This window comes from Electrophorus electricus, chromosome 19 (genome assembly GCF_013358815.1).
Source record: "Electrophorus electricus isolate fEleEle1 chromosome 19, fEleEle1.pri, whole genome shotgun sequence".
NCBI lineage: Eukaryota > Metazoa > Chordata > Actinopteri > Gymnotiformes > Gymnotidae > Electrophorus > Electrophorus electricus.
In genome coordinates, this window is record NC_049553.1 from 5,392,230 (window position 1) to 5,406,500 (window position 14,271).

At 39.6% G+C, this 14,271-nt stretch overlaps 1 protein-coding gene across 1 annotated transcript; it reads left to right on the plus strand.

The window, feature by feature from the left end:
- The first annotated feature begins 170 nt into the window (after positions 1–170).
- Positions 171–9,572, plus strand: LOC113580479 (myozenin-2-like). The gene is made up of 6 exons (XM_027015056.2): positions 171–446; positions 1,331–1,418; positions 2,906–3,072; positions 3,278–3,425; positions 8,390–8,573; positions 8,955–9,572. The coding sequence occupies exons 1-6, from the start codon at positions 186–188 to the stop codon at positions 9,208–9,210; spliced, it is 1,104 nt and encodes a 367-aa protein (XP_026870857.2). The 5' UTR covers positions 171–185; the 3' UTR covers positions 9,211–9,572.
- The last annotated feature ends 4,699 nt before the right edge of the window (positions 9,573–14,271 follow it).

Sequence of the window (14,271 nt, forward strand, 5' to 3'; positions counted from 1 at the left end):
TACCATTTACAGTTAAAATGTAAACAAAAACAAACAAAGAAAAAACCCAGAATTCCTCAAAATGCTAAGATAAACTATAAAAACGCACTACTACTACTGCTATTAAGAAAATTGCTTAATTACTTCAAAGTTTTGCACCCTGTTAATCATACAGGAATGCCTATTAATATTCCCACTCCGCTGACATGGTGAAGTCATACCTAGAGGAGACATTACACCCCAAATGCATGCCGATGTGTGTGTTCTCACTGCTATATTTAACTGTATACAGCCCCACCTTTCTCCACCCGTCCCTGCCTGCACGATCTGATCCCATCACTTCTAACAAGAGCTTGGCCAAGCACAGGTCACATTACCCTGTCTGGCTCTCACACCTCTCCCTTAAAGGATACAGGTACAACCGACAGGTACCACCTGAGACACCTACAGACACCTCCAAAGCACAGGTAAGGACCCCCTACATGTATTCAACAATGCCCCTACAGTTATCATCTATTGTCCAAACATAATACTGGGATAGGTAAAAGACCTTCCTTTATCTTAATCATTAATACATAGGTGAAATATGAATTTTATTAGCCCTTTTCATTATAGAATAAGTTGCTGCTTTGTTTTTCTGCTTTTTGCTGTATTTCCTGACATTTTCAGTAACTTTGATAAATTTCTTGCAGCATTTTGCCTATGCATGAGGTTTTTAGATACAATAAAAGTATGTTTTCTCAGTTGAAAAAAGGCATGTTTAAATGTTTAAATGCAATTCTGCTTAGACTTCATTGTTGATAATCCTACTTTGGAAATTTATATAAGAAAAATTATGAATTCTGCTGATTACTTACTTTGTGATTCTCTGGGCCAAACATTCAAGGACCCCTTGAACAGGGACATGTGTCTAAAGAAGATTTGGGACACCAATACACATGAACCCACACTGTTACCATGGCCAGGACACATGAACCCACACTATTACCATGATTTGCTGCACCATGTCTTACCTGTCTAACGTAACATCACACATTTGCCTTGGCGACATTGCTCCAGCTAGTCAAGGTTTGATCAGGCACTTAACCTGCCTAATCTCTCTGTGAAATGGTTTGTACATGAAAGATGAATGGTACACATGAGAATTGCATTTATTGTCTAAGGTTATTTAAGGAATATGCAAATTTTTCCCACCAACGGGTACTAAATAAATGTAATAAATTTTATCTGCAGAACAGTATGTACAAGCGTGTACTCGGAGGTGGTCCTGGATTAGCTGCAGAAACATAGAGTTCTCGAGTCAGTGCATGCAGTGTGTATGTAGCTGAGTGAGGCTTCCTCTGCTGTCTAGAGCACCATGTCCCAGCACTCCTTCCTGACAGAGAGGGAATGGAAGATGCAGGTGGCTGCGATTTGCAGAGAAGTTAATGCCACTGATGGTATGATGACGTCCCATCTCTTTCATTTCCCATGAACAAGAACAAACTGAATACATACTGCATGAATTTAGCCACACACTTTTGTCAAGAAACTTTTTTCCCTGAAATCCTTAGAAATAGATGGCAGTGAATGGCACTGTTAGGTCTGCTGTTAGGTCTACACAGGCTAAAAGTATTAATGGACTATATTTGCTCATAGTTCTATGTTTTGTTCCAGTTCCAGATTGTGCATGGTATCTACCTGCGCCTAGTTTGAATGGAGTTTATAACGACTGGAAGTATGTCATTCATGAGAGTGGAAGTTTGCAACATTGTCATCTCAACCTCTAAAACCTGAGACAGAAATAAAGGAAGCTATGAGTAACCTCCAAGCAAAACTAATTTTAAAATATGCAGAAACTGTCTAAGGAGAGTAAATAATCCACCTGCACTTGTATATGGACGTCTCTTTATGAGCCAGCCTTGTAGCCTCCATACAAATGCGCAACACAACACTCCTGATGACAGAGCCTTTCCGTTTGGAAGGTTTATTTTTATAATTACCCCTCTGCCCCACCCTGACTGGGCTGTAAATAAGACAGACTTTTTAGTACTGTAAGTAACTAATCCTTTTGTAGTTGTCCGTTTGAAATGCTATTCTGGGTGAGCACAGACAAGCGCCTGGGGCATGAAGATTCTTAACAGCTGTGCTAGTGAGATGCCTTTGCAACCTTTGATAGACCCCTAACATCTCCGTAATTAGCCAGCATTAGCGCATTCAGTTCGAATGGCCAAATGAGGCCAGAACCTTGACAAATGGCACACCTCCAAATTCATTGGCACTGGCTGTGACCAAGCCACTGGGAAAAACTCAGGTCAAAGGTAGTCATGTCCAAGTAAATGATTAATGTTAAAATGTGCAATGTTAATGTCATGTGAAAGAAAGCCGTGGTTATGGCGACGCATCTTCAACTATTGTGTTAAAAATTAGAGGTGAAAATGTATAAAAAATACTTTAAAGGGAATGATACATTTCTGTTTGAAACCTCTGTTTGAGAGGTGTTTTTGAAGCTTCTGTTAACTGTTCATACAGTGCATGAACCAAGGTATTTTTGGTGCAAACTTAAATAGCCTTTGCTGAGGGGAATGCACCAGATTCATAGCCACACTGCTTTATTAAATATACCCCAAGAGGAGCAATCTTTGGAGCTTTGAGTTTTGAACGACATTTTAAATAGTTTGTAATAATGTTCAATAACAATGGCTGCTCAGGCACTGAAGACAATACTAATATATCTAACTTAATTTACAACGCTGACAATTCCACATGCTTGTGTTATCAAAAGCATGTTCCATTTTATGGTCCAGAGTGTGAAATATTTAAAGTGTGACAGAAAATTTGTCTTGACTTCAGTAATAACACTGCAATGCCATTGCATGAAGAATGCTTTGCTTGATATTTTAACAGGAAACCACTCACTCAATCTAGGATTTGTTGACTCTTGCAGAGTTGGAAGCAGCCCTGGGGCGAAAGGTAAACGCTCCGAAGGACATCATGCTCGAAGAGCTGTCTTTAGCTTCTAACAGAGGCTCTCGCCTCTTCAAGATGCGTCAGAAACGTTCTGAGAAATACACCTTTGAGAGCATCCAGAATGAAGTTAACACTCAGATCAATGTAGGTATTACCAGCATGCTGACTTGTCAACCTTCTGGAGCACTACAAAATTTACAGTGAAAAAGCCATTGTGTATCTCACCTACTGTGCCATGATGTTAATGACTGAATTAATTCACCACACATTTGGAGGATCCTGCCCCTGTGACTATCCTCTCACTCTTCTTTTTGATGCTTGTTTTCATTTTTAAAAAACTTTATGGCAGAACCTTGTGATCCCGCCTGGTATCTCTGGTATTGAAACCACAGATCCGGAAAGCAGTGGTGATGGTGTCCAAGTTGATCACGCCGAAAAATGTCATCCAAACACACCCAACCCATCTGCCATGCCATGTCTCGATTGCATAGCACCAGGTCAGTGTTCATTCAAGTGAAAAGGCCTTATAACTCTAGTTATAACACTCAGATCCGGAGTGCCGTGTTTCAGGCAGCCTCACAGGAAATTCAATAAAGAGTACATTGGATTCGTATTAGTATTTTTGTATGCCTGCTATAGTTGTCTCTGTATTTGTCAATCCCTCTGTGAACATTCCTGTATAATAGCCATGTCTCCCTACAGGAAGCTTGTTGGGCATTTCCTGTGTCTTCTAAGTGCTGGCCCTAAGCCGCAGCTGTGTGTGATAGCATCTATAACAAATTCCATCTTTCCATTTCCATACCCTGATCTGGCTTTGTGCATGCATTCTCTCTCTCTAGATGAAATGATCAGTGCACTTCAGCAGAGCACACTGTTACTTTCATAACTTATACAGCGCCACGGAAATATTAGGAAGTAGTTTGGTCATTACTGTAGTGAAGCAGCATCACCTAAGAAAAATGAGATCAGCAGTGTGCAGCTACAAAGACTTCTTGTACATGTGACTGGATGAAAGTGTGAATATGCAACAATCCAAAATATGTGGCAATTCAGTAATTTATTTTTTGTATGGAATGATTTAGTGTGGAACAAGTCAAATACCTTTTGGTGTGCTGCAGATGCATGTGATTTATCAGTGACATGTTGGACATTGCACAGACATGGTGGTTTCAGGCAAGGCAAAGTTATCAGAAAACAATCTCCAGAAGGATCTATTAAAATAAACTTAGCCACATCTGGTTAGGTATGTTTTGAGTGGGCTGCAGACAAGCATTGTCAGGGATCTCTGTTTGTTTTGTCAACTTCTGGGTCCTCTTTGCGGGTGCTGTGTGATCCCTTACATAAACCTTATAATGAATTGTTCTGTGAACACTAATGCATAAAACCAGTCTTCACTACACAAAGCCATTCTCACGGGGCCCTAGAGTGCTTTGTGTTGCTTCCTTGGGGCCAATAAACTAAGGGAGGAGCTTGTCCACAGCATGAGGATGATATGTGACAGAACACCCTCTTTACATAACCACTGGGCTGCTTCCTGGTGCTGGCAGAGATTTGAGGGATAATCTATTGGATGATTCTCCCTGCTTCCCCAAACACAGTGTAATTAAAAGACTTAAAAGACTTTAAAAGATTTTTTTCACACACTTAACACTATTTCCATTTTAAATCACAGTTAGCAATGAAAATAGTGTTTCAAGACTATTCTGGATCTTAAACATCTACATGTATATTCTGTGAATGATATTAAATTTGATTAACTTATAACAGCTATTATAAGATATTATAACATCTCATTAATTTTCATATATCATTTGCCACTCATCATGTCGGACTGGACAGATATAAAACCAGAGCTTTACAATCTTGCTTATATTTTATTATACCATCTTTGGAAAGAGCGGAGAGGCAGTAGCCAGCCTCCTTGCTGTGTTGTAATTCTGCACTTGCAGGTATTTTAAAAATGTGTCATGTAGATGACTAAAAGTTTGGATACCCTTTTTATATCAGTGTTGTGCTATTCCATTAGGACTGCTGGTAAGGATGAGTTATTATAAAATGTTATTGAGCTATATAAAGTTTACACACAGTTATTCTTTTCCTGATATATGTGCAGAGTTAGATTTACAAGTAAATCTAACAAATGGATTGGAAATCGTTTCCTGTATATGACTCAGCTGGATAAATGGTATGATTGCTAAAGGAGTATCATTGATGTGGAATATCAGCTTCCAAGTATTCTTTGCTGTCATCTGCCGGTGATGGAATGTTTAATTTGTCCAAAAAAAGAAAAACCCCAAAAACCCATAAACCCATTTTAGTTCCCTTTTCCCTTTGGGATATGTACTGTTATTTATAAAACTGCATAAATTCCAAATGAATGAATTTGGGCTCTTTGATAATTGTATAATTAGTCATCTGTAATGATCTGTACAATTCTTTTTAAATTTGCCATGCCAGTAATTTTCCAATTTATCCCAGTGTTCATAGTACCACTGCTTAGTTCTAAGGACACTTTCTGCCTCTCTAGTGTGTTTCTTAAACTAATTTCAATATTGTTCGTTTTTCCAGCACAGCATCTTTAATGTTTAAAACCTAGTATAGTGTCCAATGATGTAATGATCAATTGCAAAGGCAAATGAACAGAGAGAGCACTTGCTAAATATTCATGATTCAATCAAATATTCACTTCTCTTATGAAAAAGAATGAAGTATATTCTTTAGAAGCTTTAATGAACATGAGAGTACAATGAGAACTCATTTTTAGATTTATGTAGAGATCTCCTTATATCTACCAAATGCAAGACTGTTAAGTTTTATGGCCTTAGTTGTCATACTCAAAGTTACTGGTCTGGAGGCTGGCCTATCTACTTTGTCCAGAACAAGGCACCATGTGAGCTTCCAGGGTCATGTCGTGAGTGGAACCAGTGCGGAATTCACCCCAGGAAATACGGATTTGGTGTAGTGGTAGCCCATAGCCTATGAACCGTCACTGAGCTGTGGGGCTTCCTAACAAAGGCATCAGTACTGTCCTTTCACGTGTACAGGATGAGGTTGAGAGGATTGTAGCCTACTACAGCCAGTGCTTGAGCAAGCCATTGTGCAACTACTGCGTGACTAGATGAGAGCCAATGGCTGTAGTTGCGGGGGCTACACCATTTCTGTCCATACCTCTGTCCTTACCTCTATCTCCTTCATCCAACATACTGATCACAGTTTGCGGATTTGGTTCATCCAGTCCAAAGAGCCTGGGGGTCTGGTCATGAGGTGGATTTCGATGCTACAGAAGTAGCACATCACCGTCCAGCAATGTGCTGGACACCTGCATGGTAATGCTGACACCCATGTCTTGACGTCCATGTGCTATGAAGAACACCAGTACTGACGAATGCACGTCTTGAGGAAAGAGTGGAGGCACCTGAGAGGAGTTATGCATGGTGTCTTGGTGCTGCATATGGCAAATGCTTGTTCCACACAGCCTGAGGAAAACTGTGTTGGGCACTGTTTATGCACCAGTTGGTGTGGCTGGATACTGCACACTGTAACATTTAAGTGAGCGAGACCATGGTGGTGTAGCTGTTTTTGAAGAGATGGGAAGACTTGTATCTTCTTGGAGAGAACTATAGACATGTCACAGAAGATCTTGATGTACGAATTGCAGCAAACAAGATTTTCCTCTCTTGTGCAGTATTGATTATCCTAACTGTATCCCTGTAGCAAAGCAGTCGGATCACAATACCCTGCAGCTTCTCATGTTCTGCTGGCCGTTGCTGAAGTGTGCAGTGTGCTAGCTCCATTTCAAACAGTAGATCTTGTTCTATGCTGAGGATTTTAGCTAGACACTTTTCCATGAAGGAGACTGCATCCTTCCCCCCAACTCCCTCAGGGAAGCCAGACAGGTTTTCTCGCATAGAATGATTTTCTAGATTGTCAATTTTTATCTCTCAGCATGTTCATTTTGTTCTCTGTAGTTCTTGTAATATCAACAATACCTTTGTGAAGATCCATGATGCTATTCTTGAAATCACTCTCACATTCTTTGACCTCACCCAGTTGTCTTATTTCTTGACAGTTATTGAGAAATTTCTCCACAGATTTCTCATATCTTGAATTTTCTTAAAACTTCTTTCCATCTCTGTCTGAAACTTGGGGTGTTACTCCTGCTAAATTAACAACTTTGCAGGATATTTCACCTTTTTTTTGGTTGTTTTTAAGGTAGTATCATAAGATATTACATGATAGTGTATTGGTAGCCCCCATTAGACGGCGATGGCATAGCACGTGGCTTTTGTTTGTTTTGTCTTTTGTTTCACATGGTCTTTGTTTTGAGTTCTTTCCATGCCTCCCTCAGGTGGTATGCATTGCGCCTCTTTCGCCACACCACCTGGGTGTTGTTATGTTATTATGTTGTGCCTTTTATAAGTTTTATTTCTATGGCTATTTGTCAGTCATTTTATGCTACATTGGCTTTCTTATGTTCCAGTGAGTGCACTTTTATGTTGGGTTCTATTTTCGTTAGTTTCATTAAACTCTTCAATTGGAGACTCTGATTTGGTTTCTCCTTTTTTCCAGTACTTAAATATTTTATAAAACCAAAAAGTCTTCTTTATGTTATCTATGATCTCAATGTCTGATTGGTTTGTGATGACTTGCTTGTCTGGATCTGGAGGTTCCACTAAACTTTACTATTTTTCATCATTTTCTGTGGCTCCTCCTATGTGGACATAGGGGGCATTTGGTTCATAGGTCTTGCATATGCTTATGTATATCATCCCTTCTTCTTAGCGGTGTCTCCTAGTGTATTCTCTTCCTGCCGGTTTCTTTCACCGTTCTACTAGGTTTCTTTGCACAGACTGCACATTGGGTTTTGTCTAATGTAATGCACCCCTGCTTCGATTGACTTACTGCTTTTATATACTCTATATGCAAGTATGAAATTGTATAAGAAGAATAATAATATATTGATTATGTTGAATTCATTGTGAATTTGATTTTCAGTAAGTTAGTAATGAAATTGAGATCAAATGTGATTTTAGATAAAAGGAGAACCAAGTTAAAATCACGAGACAACATTTAGTAATGTTTTCACAGAAAGCATTTTTTAAAGAAGCGAGCAGCTGTGGAGTATTCTTTTCCCATGATAGTGCAGCAGGGAATGTGTCTCCTTGACCTGTGGCGGTCTTCTCACTTAGTCTCCTAAGGCCCATTTCTCATCTCTGCTGTCCTGGGCAGAGTCTGTCCTGAACAGACCCTCCCTCTTCCACATATGAGGTCCTTTAAGACCATCTTTCTTCAAAGTGTTCGATTTACTGTCTGTCGTTTCTTCACTTCCCTCTGACTCATAATAACACAAAACCTATGACAATGGCAAATGGCTATTTCACCCCAAATAAAATCTCATCTGCCTAATGCAGCACTTTCCACAAGGTCCACGGGAGTATTCAATTTAATGTCTCCTTTTTAGGTAATGGCGGTCCATTGAAGGTGATCCCAACAGAGAAGTTCAACTGCACAGCTGTGCCCAAGTCCTACCATTCGCCCTGGGAGCAGGCCCTCATCAGTGATCCTGCTCTAGCTGAAACACTGCATGTACAAATACCTGAACTGAAGGCCCAATCCGAAAAACCAGAGTACAAGAGCTTCAACCGGTGAGCACTGCTGGCCATAAAGAATGCACAAAACCCAGCTGCCTTATTCTAGTGAAATATAGTCTCATCAGCAGTCTTTGTCTCCTCAGAAGGATAGTGCTGAATCTTGAAGTCCTTCCTTATGGGGAAAGTAGGTTGTATTTTTTAGACAAAAAAATGCAGCTCAGCAATATATGAAGTGTTTTGAAGTTTAAAGTACTGAGCAATAGGTGAGACTTTCGCTTCAGATTAACCAGGCTTGCAGTTACAATGGGTGAAAGGTTTAGGGTGGGCTATTTTTTAAGGAAACTTCCACTTTGTAGCAGCTGTGTCCTCAGGCAATTATTTCCCTGTCTTCTTAGAACAGAAGCATTAACATCTAACCTTTCATCTGATTTCTAGAGTGGCCACTCCGTTTGGCGGCTTTGGCAAAGTCCCTAAAGTCTCAGTTAAGTCCGTTAAGGAGGACATCGTCCCAAGCAACCCCAGTCTTTCGCCTCTGGCACTTCCAGCTGTCCCTATCCCCATACGTCCCTCCTTCAACAGGACAGCATTAGGGTGGGCGTCAGAAAGTGTCTCTCTGGTCCATCCCGCTGTCACCCTGGAGCCCATGCTATCCATGGTGTCCAAATTTATCCCTGAATCTGATGAGCTCTGAGTTTGCACTTCACATATGTGAAGTACTAGAGGATGTGTATGGCTCTTTACAGTGCCTCATTGCCTGATCACAACATGCAGACAATAACATCAATCCATATGTTTAGGTCCTTTTTGTATTAAGTTATTTAATTGTTATTTAATTGCAAATCTAAGTAACATTTCTCTGTCATATATGTATCATAAAAATACACCAGGAGACCTCCTCACATATATAGATCTATAGGCTTTTAAACTGCCTTGTAAATTGCAGCCACACACCCCATACACAACTGTAAATAGGCAAGTTTAACAAGCTGTGAACTTATCACTATTTATACACTGAAAAAATGAAGAAAATAAATGACTAAAGGGTGTAGACAATTGCGTCCTGTTTTTTTGTTTTGTTTTTTTTGTTTTGCTTTTCATTTACAGTACTTAAATTAGCTTAGCTACAGGCATGATATCTCAGGCCCGGATAACTCGTGCAGCACAGGCCAGCGTGTTCTGTATGTTCATGTTCTGCATCACCACACATGTTCAGCATTCTCAAGGTTACAATCTCCAGACCTGACAGATCAAATCTGTTATATGAATGGGACAGGGATGAGTGATGAGCCTCTTGCCTTTTGGCAATGCTGCTGTCACTTGCATTCCATCAGGCGGGTGCTGATGGCTTCGGTGAATGTCCGTCGCAGCCCACTGTGCTTCCAACTTAACTCTCTCCGGCACCGGCGCCGAGTCAGCAAGCTTGTCATCGTCACAGAGACGGGCAGCAGCAACAGCCCCATTCTGCTGTTTCTGCTGCAAGGACCCAGTGGTTTGCAATTGCTTTGTTCTAATATTAGAGCGATTTTGCCAATGTCCATTAAGGCAAAGATATTTTATGGTAACGTATGTAATTTTAATTGAAGGTTTCTGTGGTTTTAAGCATTACTCACTCCCTTTGGAATCACTTTTAAAATGTTTTATTTAGAGATAGATTTTTGCATTTTCTTGGTAGACCTAGACAACTGTGATAACACTTGAATATATTTTTTAAATGTTTTATAAAAATTGAGACTTCCAGTTTGTTGGTAGGCAGAGGTTGCATTTTATATCAGTTTAAATGTAATTTTATTTCTGCACATAAGGTGAAATAAAATATAATGAGCATAGCTTTTAAAATCCGTCTAACAGAATGGTTAAAGTCATTTTGCTTTGAGTGAAAGGGCCAGACCCATCATATTTTCCCTAGGATTGAGTTAACAGTCTAATTTCAATGGATAGTATAGTTATACTCAGTTCTATTTACACTCAAGAATCAAACTAACTTCATGCCAGTTTTAAAGCTCTTTTTTTCCCCCGACAGTAAGCTTGTATTTGTAACTGAACCTTTGGGCTTGAAAAATGGGGACTTTCTTTACAAATATTCACATTATTCAATGTGGTCCAGCAGCATATTTATTCTGTGACTAGGAGGGTAGCTGCTGGATTTATTCTGTGACTAGGAGGGTAGCTGCTGGATTTATTCTGTGACTAGGAGGGTAGCTGCTGGATTTATTCTGTGACTAGGAGGGTAGCTGCTGGATTTATTCTGTGGCTAGGAGGGTAGCTGCTGGATTTATTCTGTGACTAGGAGGGTAGCTGCTGGATTTATTCTGTGACTAGGAGGGTAGCTGCTGGATTTATTCTGTGGCTAGAAGGACAGCTGCTGGATAGAAGCCAACCAATTAGCCCGAGACTGCTAGCTCAGAGGAAAAGCTGCTGATCTTCGACTGCATGCTTTTTGTGTTTTGAGTGTCTTTGCATCAAAAAGAGATTGCAGATTCATGCAGCCAGATAATAAAAGCTAGATAATAAATTATGTTTCCGCACTACAGTGTGGTCTATGCTTTATACCCCCCCACACAACATACCGTAACGGACAAGTGAAAAGATGCTGAGGTTGACAGTTTGATTTGTCAGTTATCAGTCCTAGTTCTGGGTACCCAAACACTGCATATTGTTTTTGGGACTGGAAAATCACTTGATGAGTCAGGTTTGCAAAGTTATTACAGTAAAAAATTCAAACAATTGTAGCGTGCGGTCCACAAGATTAAGGACTCAGGACCAGTTGGTTTTGTACAGTCAGTGGAATACAGAGCATGGTTTTGTTATATTGCTGTCAACATCTAGTCCACAATCATTTCTAAATAACCACAGGTTAACCACAGTTAACAAGAAAACTCACAGGTATTTTGAGGAAATCCAGTAAAAGTATAAATGAACTTCATTATTTCTCAGTTATCCAGAATAGAGTGATAATAGTACCACTGCTGGTTCATTACTGACTGTCACTTTATTTGTAGCAGCTTTTTGATTCCTGTTGGGATTCCCTGGAGCTAAACGCCCTTAGAGCATATTCATCAAATCCATTCTGTTTGAACTGTTATTGCACACCATAACAGAGTATGAAAAAGAAATATTTTGAAGTATACTTTAATCTTTCAATATCACCTGGTTCTCATAAAGATGTGTTTTGGGAAACAAGCAAGCTGGGATAACCGCAGACTTACTGTGGTCTGGAGTTCTGATCTAGGCATCTCCTGTTTGGTCTGTCTGACACCAGGTCTCAGCAGTTCTTTGATCATTCCTGAACTATTCTGCACATGGACATTCTGTGCCTCTACCACACCCTTAAACATGATATTAGATATAAGGGTGGTACCAAAAAAATAAAAAGTACACCAGTGTATGGGATTTTGCTGAAAGCATGTGTCTAGTTCCTTACCACCTGTGCTTTCAGTTTATTGTTGAAGAAGTTCATTTGGCACATACAGAGACATAGATTTGAGATCTAAGTAGGGTGGGTGATTACACTTTCCATTATCAAGTCTAAATATGCTAGTCTTGAATGTGATCATTTCCCCCATTTATACAGTATACTGCCTGACTCCAAGTCTATAGTTCCCGACTGCCCGCCTTTACAGGTAATATGTAATTCAAAGGAGCAGCAGTTCTTTTGTTCTTTGCGATAAACCATGCACTTCAAGAATTAATGGCCTAGGGGTGACTGGTCCTTAGTTGGATTCTGAATAGCCACAGCAGGTGGTCAGACACATGAGAAGCAGGAGACTTCAGACAGACTTCCGGTACACCACGCATCCCAAATTGGGTTCAGCTAAAGCAAAAATATCTGTGGTGAGCATGGTGGTGTCGCATTGCTGTGGCAGTTGGCAGCAAGATGTAAGTTATCAGAGTCAGGTGAGCTGTTTTAACACTTTTAAAGCATTTTTGTTCTGAAGCTTCCTAACCTGGCATTTGTCTAGCATGACCAGGTCCAGCTAATTGCTAGTTTTATTTTTACTAACATATTTCAAAAATATTTTTAACTAATATAATCATAAGCAAATGCAAACTTCTTTGCCATTTGTTTAATCTTGCTAGTGAACAGCATTTTCTTCCTCCTGTGGCATTGTATATGAACAAATAGGATTCAGGCTGGGCAATACTGAGTCACAGTCAGAATTCTTCCCTCCTGGTTAAATGGAAACAGTGTCCTCAGGAGGTCAATTCCAGCCTGCTCAGTCACAACCAACTAGATAATAACTTGTCCTCAAGAGGTGGGGTCGATGCAATCCGTATACCTATGTTTTAGTTGGGTGAGCTGCCAAGAAGCTTTAAAGATGTATGTATATATGATATAATGACATTAGAATAGTATTTAATATTAATATTATACAATATTATTACAGCATACTGTCCCAACAAAGCACTGTATTGAAAGACTGTCGTCTAGTTTTACTCAATGTTGCGTCAATGGAAAAAAATTTATTTCTATCTTATCCTAAATGTCACAGCCTGCTTGTCTGCCCCAACTGCCAGTATCAGTGAAAGCATATGTTACTACGGCTACAGGAAACATGCAAGCAAAATACATCACTGTCACCACTTACCAATGTTCCACAAAGAATATAACTGTGACAAAAAAATAAGACATTTAGAAAAAGATGTGTTGCTACAGCTTCCAATGAGCCCCACAGCTGTTCAGAAATATAACTACTAGAACTTTGCATGCGAAGAGTAAGGAAACAGAACCTGCCTCTTAGCAATTCATTAATATCATCCACTTTGAACCAGAGTTACCTACCTAAACAAATAAAAAAGAATAGGTGCAGTCAAAACAATAATAATATGTCATATCATTTGCTGCAGAACTACAGTTTTCTTCCCACAGTCCTAGTCCTTGCAACATGTGACTTTTCGACAACATTACACCTTTGTGGTAACACCTGAGAAGTCTACATACAGGAAGATACTGCTGGTACAGAAACTTCTGGTACAGTCCATATTCCTACAGAACAAACAACAACACCTCTCTCATCTTACTCATCTGTTTCTCAGCTTTTAATCCTTAAAACATCTAACACTGAATAAGGAAAACATGTTGATTACATAACCTTTTAACCTGCCATTCTAGTTTGGAAACGTACATGCATGAACATCTGCAGAAGGTGGCCTATACCATTTCCTATGTGTATGATAGTAGTAAGCTAGTGAAATATTTACAGAATTCTTATATTAGACTGATATACCTCCCACAGATATACAATTAAGCCAATTGTTCACTTATCTCTTGTATGGACATGCCTCATGGTGTTTATAGTCAGAGTTCATCATGTTTAGAGAAAGTAGAGTGATCCCTGCATATCTAGTAGTTCACATAGGGATGGCACACTTTGAATATTGCATTTGCATCTACAATAGGGAAGATTTTGAATACTAATCATTCCATTCCATTTGTGATACAGTATATAGAGACTTATATAAGTGAAGTATAAGGCTTTATAAGGGTACACATGGACTCTTACAATCATATCCTCAATGCAAACAAGTCTCTCCCTCCTTTTCTGTCTCTAACACACTTTCACTTTCTTTCTCTCTCTCTCTCTAACACACAAATGCTGAAACATTCAACTCATGACATAACAAACATGCAGAAAAGTTGTTAAATACTAGTGGAGGAAGTATTATGTATTCCACTGGGACTGTGTCTACAGAGGGAAAATGCATTGTGCCCCCAACTGGCTTCTCAAGTACTTCCTGGTAAAGGCCTGGTCCA